Source organism: Psittacula echo (assembly GCF_963264785.1).
Source record: "Psittacula echo genome assembly, chromosome: 5".
Lineage (NCBI taxonomy): Eukaryota > Metazoa > Chordata > Aves > Psittaciformes > Psittacidae > Psittacula > Psittacula echo.
In genome coordinates this window covers 77,666,845-77,683,427 of record NC_137739.1, presented here as the reverse complement: position 1 = coordinate 77,683,427, position 16,583 = coordinate 77,666,845, and the positions used below count along the sequence as shown (strand labels likewise).

At 43.2% G+C, this 16,583-nt stretch overlaps 1 protein-coding gene across 1 annotated transcript in view; it reads left to right on the top strand.

The window, feature by feature from the left end:
• Positions 1-16,583, top strand: part of NIN (ninein) — a gene marked incomplete at its 3' end in the record, with an annotated part of 60,583 nt that overhangs the window by 29,569 nt on the left and 14,431 nt on the right. Inside the window, exons 13-22 of the mRNA XM_080618258.1 lie at positions 566-719; positions 1,043-1,164; positions 2,554-3,080; positions 3,836-5,140; positions 9,318-9,437; positions 9,617-9,686; positions 10,618-10,833; positions 11,220-11,333; positions 12,864-12,986; positions 13,543-13,656. Coding sequence (XP_080474384.1) covers positions 566-719; positions 1,043-1,164; positions 2,554-3,080; positions 3,836-5,140; positions 9,318-9,437; positions 9,617-9,686; positions 10,618-10,833; positions 11,220-11,333; positions 12,864-12,986; positions 13,543-13,656 — 2,865 coding nt within the window. The remainder of the gene's footprint in view (positions 1-565; positions 720-1,042; positions 1,165-2,553; positions 3,081-3,835; positions 5,141-9,317; positions 9,438-9,616; positions 9,687-10,617; positions 10,834-11,219; positions 11,334-12,863; positions 12,987-13,542; positions 13,657-16,583) is intronic.

Below are 16,583 nucleotides of genomic sequence, written 5' to 3'. Positions count from 1 at the left end.
ACACATTCAGGGATTTGCATTCCTCAGTAAATGCTGTTTATCAAGCTGAGCGCATGGCGTTTGGCACAAACACTCGGGATATTCCATTGGCAAGTGGGCAAAAGTACCAGATGGTAAATGCTGTGATGAGGGTATCTCTCTCCTAATTTGATCTTCTTGCTTCTGATTTGATTTTTCAAGTAGATGGTGTTTGAGGGGGTTATTTCTTGACTGTTTGAAAATGTTCCTAAGCTGCTGTTTAAAAAAAAGGTCATAGGAAGAAGGAATAAAGTGAAAGGTCCTGGAGCACGATATACTTTAGAGGCAGAACATACACAGGCTGTCTGAAGAAGGTTCTGCTCTTTCAGTAAAAAACGTATTTGTTGCTTGCACATGTTGGAACCTGGAGAAGGGTGTTATTTTACAGATAGGAGGCTGACGAACTCTGGCATCATGACAGGATTATTGACAAGTCTTTACCTACTGTAATTCCCTTCTGAATGTCTCATTGTGGGAGTGTGTGGATGTACAGATGCTGAGCTGTCTTTGGTTGCTTTCACTCAGGCTTCTTGTTTCCCTCTTTCAGGAGCTGCAAGACCAGATAGATGAGCTGCACTCAGAGCTGGAGGAATACCGTGCCCAAGGCAAAGTGCTCAGGCCTTCGCTGAAGAACTTGCTGTCGGAAGAGTTTGACATTGATATGAAAAGTCATGGCAATAGTGGTATTGAGCCTGACCAAGGTAAAGCACATCTCCTGTATAACCAACTTCTGTGCTGTAGGTATGCTAACATCTTAGAGGCAATTAGTAAAAACTTTCCCAAACCCTCACAGTGAGACTCAAACACCACCTCTGTTTTGCTGTTTAACGTGGAATATGGCTGTTGTACTATCTTCAAAGCTGAAATTAATGTTTGCAGTTTTTTATCTGTGTGTGCAGTGGGAACTTAAGAGCTGCAAGTTAGCTGCCTAAACAAACTTAAATTGATGAAACAATTCTGTTGAGAATGTATCTCTTTGGGCTTCAAGAATATATACGTATATATATAATTACTGTTTTTGAAGGGCTTGGTTCAGAAGACTGCAACCCACTAAATATGAGCATAGAGGCAGAAATGGCTATTGAACAAATGAAGGAGCAACATCACAGGGATCTGCATCACCTGAAACAGGAGCTTGAAGACACAGTAAGCTATTTTAACTTAAAATGAAACTTCACACCTTTTTCAATCTCTTCAGAGGTGGAATGGTCTTGAAGAAGGACTTTTAATTCCTGGTCAAATTATAACCTTTCTGTGAACCTGAGCCTTTAGCTTCCCTGCTCCTTTTCCACGTTGCTGTGCTATGGAGGGGTGCTGGAGAAGGCTGAATGAATGCTGTGGTAGATACACACCCGTGCCACCCACCAGCTAACGAGAGATCAGTGAGCTGTTCTGAAGCAGTATTGCATTTCCTGTAGTGAAAGCCTGCTGCATCTGAATTAGCCACTTCATTCCTGCTGGCATGGGATAATTGCAGGTTAGAAAGGCTGCTGGCAGGAGTCTGCATTGCTAGATGCTATACTTGTGCAGTCTGGTGGCATTGAAACGTGATCTGTACTGTGGGAGTATGGAAGCTGCTGTTATGATACACATGCTACTGAAAATAGGCAGTCAGCTTTCCGTTTCCTGTGTGTCCATCTGCAATTATCCTTGCCATGCTTGCAGAAATATCTCCATTGGTTCTACGTGGAGAAAGACTGGGTCTGGATGGGCTTTGAGGCCCCACTGTGTAGTGTCTGAGGTGCTAGGGTGAGCTGGCACAGGTCTGGACATGGCACAGGGCCCACTGCCAGCCTGTGCTGGCATCCCTGGCAGGGTCACAGGGGTCCTCTGCAGGTGAGGTGCACTGGTGTAGAGATGGCCAGGCTTGTTCTGTGGGAGTCAGTCCAGGAGCAGAAGTTTTGGGGGTCCCATCAGGCTTCCCCAGTGTCTATCAGATATAATTGTTATAGGACTATAAATATTCATTTCACATATGGTGTAACGCAAGCATGCTGAAACTGTATTGTGATGCAGCTGGGCTGAGAATGGGGAAAAGGGACTGATAAAATATCACCCTGAAATAATTACTTTTCCTTAAGTATTTGTTTCCTGTCAGTTTGGATTTTTTGGGTTTTGTTTGTTGTTGGTTTTTTTTTTTTTTTTTAAAAGGGCAAAACAAAAAAATGCACAAAAAATCTGCCTCCAAACCAGAAAAATGCACCGAAAGTAATCGGTGAAATACAGTCCACTTGCAAGTTGCAAAACTGACTTAGGGCTTCAGAGTTGTTAGTGGCTTCTCTTTTCACAAATTCATTTAATGGAAAAGTATGAATTTCACTGACTTCTATGTAATAATCATCTTTAACCCACCAAATAAGAAATTAAGCTAGGCATTAGCATTCTTAGCAGGGGAAATCAATGTAAGATACTAATGTGCAAATCAAAATATTCTACAGAATATATGGAAATATTTTGTACAGAAATGTTGAGAAAACATTTCTATAGAACATTCTGTTGAAAATGAGCTGATCCAATCTGGTTTCCTTTTTGTAGGTGAGCCATTACGAGAAGCAGCTAGACGAGACAAAAATCCACTCTGAAAAGGAGCAAGAAGATATGAGGAAGAAGTACACTGAAGAGATGCATGTCATGGAAAAGCAAATAACTGGTCTTAAAAATCAAATTGTAGAACTGCAAGGAGAGGCAGCAGTGCTCAGAGAACAGCAGGAAAAGCTTGACTGTAAGCACAATGATGAGAAAAACAAATTACAAATGCGTTTTGATGAGGAAAAAGCCAATCTGCAAGAACTACTGAGGCAGGAGCATGAAGAAGACATTAGAGCCAGGCTGGATCAGATAAATGAGAAGTTTAGTCAAGAACGGGAAGAACTGATTCAGAATGGTGTCTGGGTGGAAGAAAAGATGAGAGTTTTAGTGCAGACACTGCAGGAAGAGAAGGTGGAGCTGGAACGTGGCTTTCATGAGCAGCTGAAAAGGATGGCTGAGGTGCACGCCCTGGAGAAGGAAGAGCTCCAGGAAGAGCTGCTGAGAAAGCATGAGCAGGACCTGGAGGAGGAAAGGTAAGTGTCACTGCTGGTAGGGACAGTGGTGGTGTATGCTGACCTCAGTGGCTTGGCATGGTGACCATGAACCTAGTGCAGAATTGATTCCTGATGCTTAATTAAAGTGTACAAACTGTACAGTGCTGTTAATGTGTTTTATTCCACAACACTGGGGAACTGTCAAGGGGTTGTTTTTCTTCTGGCCTTTCTTAAGCAGATACTTCATATTGATTTTTAACTCACCCAGAGGCAACAATAGTTTTAAAGCATAACCAGACATTAATAACTTGAGCCTCTCCTCAGGATCTCTGTGCTTCACAAATCCCTGCTTTGTACTTTTAAAGCATTTGGGGTTTCAGACTTCTTTTCTGAAGAGCTAACAGGATGGATGGTAAATGCTTTTAGCTAAGATCAACTGTTAAAAGAAACTGAAACCCTCCAGAGATGACAGGGAGTGATGGGGTGAGAACATCTGCCCCTACAAATCTTATTGCAAGAATAGAAGGGCATATATTGTACACAAAAGCTTTCCTGAGGATATTTCATGAGTTACACTTTTCCAAGGCAATTAGGTTTTTATTTTTGAAAGTTTCAACAACTTGCTCCAAATTTAACTTTGGCTCTCAGAAACACCCATCACATAGTACTTCATCTAAAACTCAGTGAAAAAGTGGGGGTTTTTTTGTCAGCTTGTGTTATTCAGCCTAAAAAGCCATTAGAATCTATTTGAGTTAGCCCAGAGTTTAGTAATATCTTATGTTAACCATGTTTAGGAAAAAAATGGAAAGTGACTATAACAGAAGAGCATCTCATGTAGAAACTCCATTTTCTGCCAGCACACAAACACTTGTGAATAAGTACGAGGAAACAATCCGAAATCTGGAAGGACATCACCAGCGAGAGTTGCGTGAACTTGCTGAACAGCAAAGAGAGGCGAAATCTCAGTGGGAGTTTGAAAAGGATGAAATTGCTCAGAAGGCTGCTGAAGCCCATGAGCAACTGAAGGAAAGTCTGGCAAATGAAAAGGCCATTTCTTCTGCCCTCACCCAGGAGAAAGATCTCCTGGAGAAAAACTTCAAGGAAGAAGTGAACAAGCTTGTGTGTGAGAGGGAGCAGCTTCAGAAGGAGCTGTGGGACCTGAGGAGTGCTGCTGAGAAGCAAGAGAAAAGGCTGAATGATGAAATAACACAACTGCAAAATGACCATGAGAAAGAGCTAAAGAGCAAAGAGGAGCGTATATCTGTGGTTGAGGAAAATGGGAAGCTGTTTAGGCAAAAGCTGGAGAGACTTCACAGTGAATATAAGCAAGAGAAAGAAGACCTCAATTCCAAACTTCTTGCTTTGGAGAGTTTAAACCAGGAAATTTGTATAAGAGCAGAAACAGAGAAGGCCAAGATGAGTTTAGAAATCTTAAACCTTCAAGGAAGAATACAGAAATTGCAGTGTGAGACCCATTGTTTTTCTGCACTACAAAATCATTATAGGGTCCTGGAAAATGAGTATGCCAAAGCAAAGAGCAGAATTGCTGCTTTTAGTGGTATGGCACATCTGGGAGATGATGTAGATGTCCTCTTAAATCTGCAGAAAGTGCATGAGCAAGCAGTGAAGGAAAATGTCAGAATGGCTGCTGAGATCGTCAGGCTGCAGCACAAATTGCAAGCAGCGGAGCAGGAGATGGTGCAACCTCCCAGTCCTGGCTGCTCCTACTGCAGCTCAGAACAATCTCAGCTGCCAGATGAAATGGATCCCATCTTTGAAGGGTCGCCCAGTGATTGTAACAGTGCAGACAAGGGAACAGATTTGAATGTCCATTCACCTTTGGAGGCTGATTCTACAGACCTGGAAGAAATGACTGAGATGGATTCAGAATTGGAGAAAGCATGTGTTAAAGCCAGAGCAGGCAGCCATGTCTTCAAGGTGCAGGTGTGTCAGATGCAAGGAAGGACAGCAGCACTGGAAGCTGCTCTGGTTAACCCAAATGACATGCATCTCCACAAAGAGAGAGAGGAGAGGCATACAGTGGAGCACAGCTTACAAAGCACGTGCACTGAGCTGCAGCAGAAAGTTGATCTTTTGAGGTAACGTAGATTTGCAAAACATTGTGGGAAACGTGCTGCTTAGAAACTAACCTAGCATCCCACTCTCTGCTTTGTAGCCACCTGCCTGCTGTATGGCTGCTGCATTAACCACTGTAGTTTAACTCTAGAGATCAGTGCCTTGGACTTGTAACTACTAGCAAGCAGGCTGTTTAATCATGGATAACGACAGTTGAAATGTGACTTACTCCTCTCTGACTGTGACCTAACACGAATGGTAAAACAGGAGCAACCTGCCGGCTGTTCTGTCTGTGGATGTAGTCACCTTTGCGGTGTGTAGTTTATGGTACATCAGAAACCCCTGTATTTTTATGTACAAAATACTATGGTAACACTTCCTGAATGCTTTTGCCTTTTACTAATATCACTTCTTCATTTGGTTTGCACCCTCCTATTACTGAATGTTACTTGGAATGCTGAAAATGCTTCTGTTTTTTCCAATATTTAAGTTTATACTCAAGAGATATGGTAACTTTTTCCCCAGCAGGAGCACTTAGTGTTAGGAATCCATCAGGTATGTAACATGGTAAATCCATTATAACACAGAGAATATAATAGGTTTTACCTACTTGTTTATAACTGCTCTTTTTTTTTTGTTTTTTTGAGGCTATGTCATATTTTAAACATTATTCTCAGACTAACTCGTAACCGAGCACTGTACCAGCTACTAGGAAGAAAGTTAACTCTATCCCAGCCGAAACCAGGACACTATCCACTCTGTATTTCATACCATTCACATCATGCCAAGTCCCACACTTCCCACCATCACCTTTACTGTCTTTAGATATATAAATATATACACACAGAGATCATTCCCTTAGTCTGTGGGCCATCCCTACAAAAGTCTGAGTTCCGTGACCTGCGGCTCAATTTGTCATAACAGTTTCTCTAGGCAGGAAGGATGGATGGTGTGTGGTGTTGGTTTGTTGCATGCCGAAGCTCATTTTAGTTCCATCACTGCTCCACTTGTCCAATTTTATCAAAGTTCATTCTTCATTAGTGGGGTGATCAAAAGGGAGTTAGGTTCAGATCCTCAAATCTGAAGCAGTGGAGATGGGTGCCACAAGGTGTCCAGCGCAGTGATGGGTTGCTGCATTGAAAGCACTAATATTTAATGTTATACAGCATCATACAGTTTAAGTAATTGATTATTTTAACCCAGAATCAAATCTCCTTGAGGTACACACCGGACTTCCCCGTCCTCCGCATTACCAGTCAAGTACACCCACATCCTTGAGCAAAAGTGATCCCATGAGTGGGTTTGCCTTTGCCTGAGGCAGGAATAACCCAGACTCTCTTCCCCAGCAAATTCTTTATGTGCACCACAGGAACTTTACCCCCTTCTATGGTATGTAGAAGTTTGGCTTGGGCTTGGCCAGCCCGGTTGGCAGGTCCTCTAGTAACTAACCACGTGACCTTTGCTAAATGTGTATTCCAATGTTCGAAAGTTTGGGATGTGATGACATCCATGCAGCCATTTTATTTCCGAAAATTGGACTTCCTGTGCAGGTCCCTTGATCTTCCTCTGTTTTATGACAAACCAGCTTTCAGAAGGGCCTGGATTATTTTCTTCCCTTTCTCAATATATTGAGGGTGTTCCAGAGCTTGCCCCTGTTCCAGTTACCTCAGGTACTGGATACCCCTCTCTATTGCCTACAACATCTTCCTTGAAGGGATGCCTTTCCTTCACAGCTGATAGGAGTCACTTCCAGAGGTTGAGGGATTGTGTCCCTTTTCAAATTGACTTGTCAACACCTGCTTCTCTAGAAAGTGATTCCAGCTGCTTGGATTCCCTACCCTCTAAGTCCAGGCTACTGTCTGCATTGTCCCAGCATTGTAGCAGCCAGGTGATAATGTGCTCACCTGGACAACAGCTGAAATCTTTTAGTGTATCCTGCAGCTCACTCAGGGACAGGGATTGAGAGGTTATCTGTGGTTCTACCTCTTCCTCTGTTTCTTGTGAAGGCCCTGTTTGTCCTGTTTCACTACTCAAGGTGACTTCCATGTCCCCTTCCTCTTCTGTACAGGGGTGACTGATAGGGGAATGGATTGGTTCTTTGGATCAGATGCAGTGTTTTTCACTGGGGTTGGAGTGGCTGCAGGGTCTGTTGTCAGAGTGGAGTAGCCACAGTGCTCATCACAGGATTGGAGTAACTGCTGTGCTCATTGTCGGGGTTAGAGTAGCTGTGGTGTCTGTTGCCCTGCCATCAGATCCAGAGGCCTTCTTTTCCCCTTGAATGTACTGGATAGTGTTGAGCAGGGCTCTGTAGGCATGGGCCAGGCCCCAGCATGTTGCAGTTATTTGTACCTCTCTGGTATTGCCAGGATGACAGCGTACCTTTTCTAAAGGTTTTACTAGTTTTTCCAGATTTTGCATTTGCTCAGAGGTGAAGCTCCAAAGCACTGGAGGGGCCCACAGACCTAGGTACTTGCCCATACTATCTCACACACCCTGCCACTCATAACTGTTCAGCCTTGAGGAAGATCTCTTCATAATATTCTTAAACAGTTGTTTAACCTTAAACAAGACCTGAGCCATAAGCAACATGCTGGTTCCCAGCAAAAAGGCCAGGTTGGTTTCAAGAGTACCCAAGGGATATTCAAAACCTTTGAAATTCTCAAATGCCACTTAAATGGGCTGGTGGGGAAGGTGTGGGAGGAGGTTCTCCTCCATAGGTTGACCCTCCAAGGAGATAAGGCAAGCAGTATAATTATTAATAGTTCCCATTAGATGGCTTCCAAAGTATAGAGGTGATGGCAATGCTGAGTACATATGCAAATAACTTCATGACCAGCAATAATATCATGTTACAAGACAGTATTAAAAAATGCAACAAAACCAAGAACCTCAGCCCAGGCCCTGTGGATGATAAACATCACTGCAGGGAGCACATACTGCAAGTAAGGTGTTACATAGTGCAACTCTGAGAGCAAATAAATTAACATTGTGATCTGTGACTATTAAACCAATGCAGTGAATGTTTATAATGAACTTATTTTGACAGGCTCTGGTCAGATCTCTTGTTACCTCAAACCTTTGTGTCCTATGTTGGGCATCAAAAAGGACCCAGCCGGTAACCCAGCAGCACACAGCCCCTTGCTCACCCCTCCCTCTGCCTTTTCCCACTGGGTGGAATGAGGAGGAGAATTGAGAGTTGAGATAAGAACAGTTTAATAACTGAAGTAAAGTATTATACTACTAATAATTATAGGAAATAACAAGGGGAGAGAAGATAAAACTAAAAGGGAAAAAAATAAAAACAAACCAAAAACCAACCAACAAACAGCAGTGATGCACAATACTGCTCAGCACCCACTGACCAATACCCAGCCTGACCTGAGCAGCAATCGGTCCTTTCTGGGTAACTCCCCCACTTTATATACTGGGTATGATGTGCTGTGGTATGTGTGCTTTGACTAGTTTGGGTCAGGTGTCCTGTCTCTGCTTCCTCCTGGCTTCTTGTGCCCCTCCTCACTAGAAGAGCATGAGAGACTGAGAAGTCCTTGATCAGGGCAATAACTAAAACTTTGGTGTGTTATTTAGCATTGTTCTCAGACTGAAGCCAAAACACAGCACTGTGCCAGCTAATAGGAAGAAAATTAACTCTATCCCAGCCAAAACCAGGACAGTAAAGTAGTTACAAGTAGCTTAATTATTGTTCAGCACCAGTCTCCTGCAAGAAATTGTTCTTTCAGGTATTACACCATGGCTAAGTTACTTCCTTACAGTTACCTCAGGACAGAGAAGGCATTTTCCAGTGCTGCTGTTTCCAGCATTCTAGACTCCGGAAACAGATTGCTGTCCTAGCAATCTGCATATTGTGGTGTTAAGTTGCTTAAAGTTATGTTACTTGTAACTTAAGGGCTGAAAGGTATAGTACAATATTAGTGTGAAACTTTTACTAGTTAACTTACAGTTTAACCAACTTCAGCTGTACAAAAACATGTACAAAAACATGCACAAAAAGCCCCTTTTTTTGGTGATTTGGAGAGCCCTCTTACTAAATGAAATGTAAAATCTGTATACTGTTCATACATAAGTCAATTGTAGCTTTGTTTTGAAATAGTACAGGTAGCTTAGGCTTTTGGTAAATCTTGTCACTGTGGGCTTAGATGATATACAAAACCAGTTTTCACTTGTCTCGTTTTTCTGTCACAGATTTGAAGCTGAGAAGCTCAGAGAAGAAAATACTATTCTGAAAAATGAAGTGACTTTATTGAATGAGGAGGGTAGTGCTTCCAGCCTGAAACTGAGGGAGCTAAATGGGGAAGAAATGTGGTAAGAATTCAATGGGGCACGTACCGCATATATGCCTTTGGGCTCTTGTGGTGCAGACACGATGGTTACATCCCTTCTTTCAAAGCTCCTACATGTGTTGGATATACTGTGAAATTTGAAATGGCCTTATTTCCTGCAGTTAATCTGGCTTCTATTAACGAGCTTTCATTTTTCCTTAGGCAAAAGATAGAAGCCGTGAGAAAGGAGAAAGTGGCTGTACAGAAGATGGTTGACAACCTGAAAAAGCAGGTATACAGGCTTAGCCCATAACCTTCTCTGTAAAGAATCATCACTGTAGGAAAGCTGTTCCTTACACGGTCACAAAGGCAATAGAAATGACCATTATATACATTTAAACTCTGATAACTGTTCTCATTAACAATGTGGGATTAATGTGAGGCTTGTTTGACCTGATCGGAAAACCGCAATGCTACTGTAACTACCCATCTTACAGACTTGAAAGCACTTTCCATAGTCGACTTGAAAGCACTTTCCATAGTCAACTTGGAAAGTTTATTTAATAGAAATATAAAGTTAAAATCTTTCTTTTTTAGTTTCTGTGGTTAATGCTTTGCAGTAGCCCATGTGGAAATAGAGGTTACATGACTCAGCCTCTACTTATTTCTCAGCTAGCTGGGTCTAGGAATGCTGCCAGCCATGACCCTTTGCTCGTATCCATGGGCCTGCTACTTTTATTTTAAGGTTGGTTTGTTATGCTAGGCAAAGTAGAAAGTTTAAATAGCTCTTACATTCACTCCCCTCTTATTATTGCTTAGTAAAATTCTACTTGCTCAGGATAATCTACTAGCTCTCCAGCACAACCCTCAAAATACACATCACATGGTAAAGGGAAGGAGGAACAGAGCAATGAGCCAGATGACTGCTGTCATAATTGATATAATTGAGGTCAGTTATGAGAAATTATGTTTGTGAGGCTCACCATGCACGCAACAGATCATCAGGAGGACTCCTACTCCTAAATATGATTCTACTTGATTTGGCCTAAAATTAGGGCATGAAGCAAGTTAAAGAGCTATAGGGAAATAAAGCAAGTAATGCTACCGGGCTCATGACTGTTACATAGAGTAAAGGTAACAGCTCTGCACCGCTGTTCAGAGTCACATTCAGTTTACTCCCCAGTGTAAAAGCAAACGTAACTGACACTGCTTTCCTGATTCAGGTAGCAGATCTGAAGACCAGAAACCAGCAGCTGGACTCCGAAAATACAGAACTTAGCCAGAGGAACTCAAAAAATCAAGCAGATGTGCAGGATCTTAATCAACAGCTGGCAAGGGTGCTCAAGCAAAAGGAAAGAGATGCGGGAAAGTGCACCCTGGAAGAATGGGAAAAGGAAAGACTGGTACTAAAAGAGGAACTGGAAAACTCCAAAGTAAAGGTAGAGGATTACGCTATCTCTAACAATATGAAATAATTGAACTTCCAGGAATGTGCAGGTGCCATGGAGTTAGCATCCAATTCCTGAGCTGTACGTGCTCTTTCAAAGCTGAACTTCCAAGTACTAGCTGCAAACATACATGCATGTGGTAGTGGGGGTGGAAGGAAAGTCTGGCAGCAGCCAATAGCAGGGAGGTAGAAGTGTTCAGGTTTGCCTTGAAAATGGGGCTTAGTGATACTAAAGATTTACCTGCCTTTTCCAGCATCTGTTCTATACAGTACAGTGCTGTCCCAGCTCCAAGCATGTCACTGGCTGCAGCATCCTCTGATTAATCTGTTACTCTGCATGTCTCCTATGTTGAAATCTGAGCCTTTTACTTTTTGCAGTCATCAAATATGGTGTCTTCCTTGGAGATGGAGCTGTCGAAAATGAAGGTTCAAGCTCGCATGCTGGAGCAGGAGAACCACATTCTCAAGCAGGAACTTGAGAAGACAAAACAGGTGTGGAAGCTCATTTGAGTGCCGTGAGAGAATGCTGGCTGTCTCTTAAACATGTCCTGCTCTCTTGTCAGAAGTCATAATAGCAGAGCAATATAAATCCTCTTGAAACAGTCTCTGGGTACAATGCATAATTGTTCAGATAAGGTTGGTTTCACTTAGCCCTTGCCAGAATGTATTCCAGTGTAGTGGATCTACAAAGGCAGGCTTTGATAATGAAGGCACAGACCTAAAGCTCTGATCAAGGAATAGATAGGGCTTTTCTAGTTTGTGCAGATGGGATAGAACTGCATATTATATAGTCACAGAATGGTCTGGGTTGTAAGAGACCTTGAAAACCATCTAGTTCCAAGCCCCCTGCCACAGGCAGAGACACCTTTCACTAGACCAGATTGCTCAAAAGCCCCGTCAAACCTGGTCCTGCATAGCTCAGTTCAAGGACTGGTCTCTTCCAGCACATCCTTTCAGAGAGAATTCCTATTATTAAACCCATCTGGAGACTTTGACATCTCACAGCTTCTGAGGATAATTTCCTGGAGAGCCTGGTTATCGGCTGTATAAGCATGGTTCAATTGGCTGTAAATATATGCTAATAAACACAGATAATGAAGGCTACAAATTAGTTAGCTCTCGATTAGGACTCCATAAAGTAATTCTCTTTACAGTGTAAAGTGCTCATTTGATGTACTCAATGCTTAGAGTAGATAATGGTCTTAAAAAGCAAAAGCAGATGAGACCTATTCAGTAGAGAGTGGATTGTGGCCTGAGTGTAATTAAAGACAGAAGATTGAGTGAGCAAAAACAGAACAGCACAGGAGAAAGTAGAGTGTTCATAGAATCACAGAGTAGTTAGGGTTGGAAAGGACCTTAAGATCATCTAGTTCCAAACCCCCTTCCATGGGCAGGGACGCCTCACCCCAGACCATGTCGCCCAAGGCTCTGTCCCACCTGGTTTTGAACACTGCTAGGGATGGAGTGATTACCACTTCTCTGGGCAGCCTCACAACCTGCACAGGAAAGAACTTCTTCCTTATATCTAATCTGAACTTACTCTGTTTAAGTTAAAACCCACTACCCCTTGTCCTATCCCTACAGTCCCTGATGAAGAGTCTCTCTCCAGCATCATTTTTGGCCCCCTTCAGATACTGAAAGGCTGCTATGAGGTCTCACCTGGCGAATGGAATGAGGTGTTACGCTAAGGCACTGTGTCAAATGGGAAAAGGATCAGAAGTCAACAGTGAAGTTTGGGGTTTTTTTTTTTCCACTTTCATAGAAGAGGCAGAGAAGAACCAGCCCTAATGTAAATCCCAGGAATCACAGGGCAATTAGGAATCCTTAGCACTGCTGTTGCAGAAAGGATGCCTTGGATCATATGAAGTATACTCATATGGTCATTCGTACTGTATTGGAGTACACTTCTCTCATCCACTCTATCCAGAGTGGGATGCTTGGCCTCAAAGGGAGGACAGTGTAACACTTGCATGCAAAATCTGAAACAGCACAGAATGTAACTGAGGAGTTTGTTTTCCACAGCTGCCCAGATGTCCTGATCTCTCTGACCTTCAGAATGAAGTTTCGAGCTTAGTTTCTAAAAATGAAAAGCTGCAGAAAGAAAAGGAAGCCCTGAGTGAGGAATTAAACAGATGCATTGATAAGGTAAGAGAGAACTGCAAATCCACATCACTATCTATGTGCTGTAATGGACTGATAAAATTCTTGTATCATTATCTGTCACCCTAATCTGTAAAACTGCTTTGGATTGTTTTCTTTTTTATTTCCCTTCAAGATAAAGGCTTAATTGCCACTGCCTTGTTTTGTTTGTTTTTTTTTTTTCCCCTAGCTGGTCTTTAAAGACAAAGCTTCAATTCTGGGGTGCGGCTTTACTGTAATTTGATTACATAGAAAATTCCAGACATTGCTAGGGACATAGGCCTCGCTATACACATTACAGCAGGACAAGGAAGACAGTGTTCTTGCACTTTTATTGCAACTCTTACATCTTGTAACTCTGAACTCGAGCAGTGTTGCTAGTATGCACACTGTAAATAATGATCCTGTTGTGTGGAGATTCAAGGCTGGGAGCTGGGGGGGGGTTCTGCTCTCATGCATTTTCTTTGCATAGCTGTAACTCTCTCTAGCTTATCTCTCAAAGTCAAATTGAGTTAAAGCAAATCCTGAATGAGTCAGGCTTACCAGTGTAATCTTATTTCAGGTGGCTAAAGCAAGCTGCTTAGAAAATGCAGTTGGCAGCTTGAAGCAAGAACAGAAGTCCTGGGAACAGCAGCGTCAGACACTGAAAACGCAGCTCACAGTTTCACAAGAAAAGGTATAAAAGTGTTGTGAAAGATGAGTGGTTTGGGGTCTCTCAAAGACCATCAAAGGTATTAGCAAGAACAATTTTAATATGATTTTTAAGGCATGACTTAGAAGAATTTGGCAAGATTCACCCTATTACTTATTACATGGATGAAGCATACAGAGGAAATCAGAGGTAAAATCGATCTAAAAATGATTGATACAGAGACTGAAGGCACAAAGGACAAGGGAGACTCTCCTGTTGAGTCATGAGGTTCAGATTGGATCCCCTTGCTTTCTAAACTGCTAACAGAGCCTAAGCACATTTTAGTCTCAGACTTAGTCAGTGGTATTCATATAAAGGGTTCCAAGTGTCATTAAGCAGCAGTTTGCAGTTTTAAAGTCAATCACAAGATTTCTAACAACACTTGATTATTAAAGCTAATACACGCACACTTATAATCAAGTACCTGAACCAACACACACACATATATATATGTGTGTGTGTATATATATATACATATATATATATATATATATATATAATAGAATCATAGAATAGTTAGGGTTGGAAAGGACCTTAAGATCATCTAGTTCCAGCCCCCCTGCCATGGGCAGGGACACCTCACACTAAAACATGCCACCCAAGGCTTCGTCCAACCTGGCCTTGAACACTGCCAGGGATAGAGCATTCACAACTTTCTTGGGCAACCCATTCCAGTGCCTCACCACCCTTACAGTAAAGAATTTCTTCCCACCATCAGCCCATCTGATAAGCATGTCGAGGTCCCTCTGGATGACATTCCTTCCCTCCAGCGTATCAGTTGAACCACACAGCTTGGTGTCATCGGCAAACTTGCTGAGGGCGCACTCAATCCCACTGTCCATGTCACCGACAAAGATGTTGAACAAGACCGGTCCCAACACAGATCCTTGAGGAACACCACTCGTCACTGGTCTCCAGCCGGACATCGAGCCATTGACCACAACTCTTTGCGTGCGGCCATCCAGCCAGTTCTTTATCCACCGAGTGGTCCACCCATCAAATTGATGTCTCTCCAATTTAGAGACAAGGATGTCGTGTTGGGACAGTGTTGAACGCTTTGCACAAGTCCAGGTAGATGACATCAACTGCTCTGCCCCTGTCTGTCAGTTCTGTAGCCCCATCATAGAAGGCCACCAAATTGGTCAGGCAGGATTTCCCCTTAGTGAAGCCATGCTGGCTGTCACCAAGCACTTTGTTGTTTTTCATGTGCCTTAGCATGCCTTCCAGGAGAATCTGCTCCAAGAGTTTGCCAGGCACAGAGGTGAGACTGACTGCTCTGTAATTCCCTGGGTCATCCATTTTCCCCTTCTTGAAAATGGGGGTTATATTTCCCTTTTTCCAGTCATCGGGAACTTCACCTGATTGCCACGATTTTTCAAATATGATGGTCAGTGGCTTAGCAACTTCATTTGCCAGCTCCTTCAGGACCCACGGATGGATTTCATCAGGTCCCATGGACTTGTGTACGTTCAGGTTTTTAAGATGGTCTCGAACCAGATCCTCTCCTACAGCGGGCCTGGGGTCTTCATTCTCACAGTCCCTTCGTCTGCCTTCCAAGACTTGGTTGGTGCAGTCAGGGTGGTGCCAGTGAAGACTGAGGCAAAGAAGTCATTAAGAAGCTTAAGTACATACATATGCATGTAAAGATATATATATAAATATATATACATATATATATACACAGTATCACAGTATGTTAGAGATTGGAAGGGACCTCAAAAGATCATCTAGTCCAATCCCCCTGCCAGAGCAGGAACACCTAGATAAGGTTACACAGGAATGTGTCCAGGCGGGTTTCACATATATATAAAGGATCCTGTTAAAAATTTCTCTCAGATGCAGTGAAAATACCTCACATAAGCTTTCTCAGCATTCCTCAAGTGGTGAAGGGTTGAATATCAGAGAGCAGAAATAATAGCCCAGGTAAATAGTTCTCCTGTTTTGCAAACTTGAGAGTTTACAAACTCTGAGAGGTGTTCCACTCAGAGGGAGATACCTTGCTGCAGCCCACTGTGGTCCAGGAGAGTTCAAAGGGTCTCTCTCTCAGGGCCTTGGCTTTGTCATCAGTGAATTTCCACCCTGGCCTCAGTTCACAGTATCACAGTATGCTAGAGATTGGAAGGGACCTCAAAAGATCATCTAGTCCAATCCCTCTGCCAGAGCAGGAACACCTAGATAAGGTTACACAGGAATGTGTCCAGGCGGGCCTTAAATATCTCCAGAGAAGGAGACTCCACAACCCCCCTGGGCAGCCTGTTCCAGTGTTCTGTCACCCTCACTGAGAAGAAGTTTCTTCTCAAGTTTAAGTGAAACCTCTTATGTTCCAGTTTGTACCCATTACCCCTTGTCCTGTCATTGTTTGCCATTGAGAAGAGCCTGGCTCCATCCTCATGACACTCCCCCTTTATATATTTATATACACTAATAAGGTCCCCCCTCAGTCTCCTCCAAACTATAGAGACCCAGCTCCCTCAGCCTTTCCTCATAAGGGAGATGCTCCACTCCCTTAATCATCTTAGTTGCCCTGCACTGGACTCTCTCCAGCAGTTCCCTGTCCTTCTTGAACTGAGGGGCCCAGAACTGGACACAATATTCCAGATGCGGTCTCACCAGGGCAGAGTAGAGGGGAAGGAGAACCTCTCGACCTACTGACCACCCCCCTTCTAATACACCCCAGGATGCCATTGGCCTTCTTGGCCACAAGGGCACAGTGTTGGCTCATGGTCATCCTGCCATCCACTAGGACCCCCAGGTCCCTCTCCCCTACACTGCTCTCTAACAGGTCGTTCCCCAACCTATACTGGAACCTGGGGTTGTTCCTGCCCAGATGCAGGACCCTACACTTTCCCTTGTTATATTTCATCAAGTTATTCCCTGCCCAACTCTCCAGCCTGTCCAGGTCCCGCTGGATG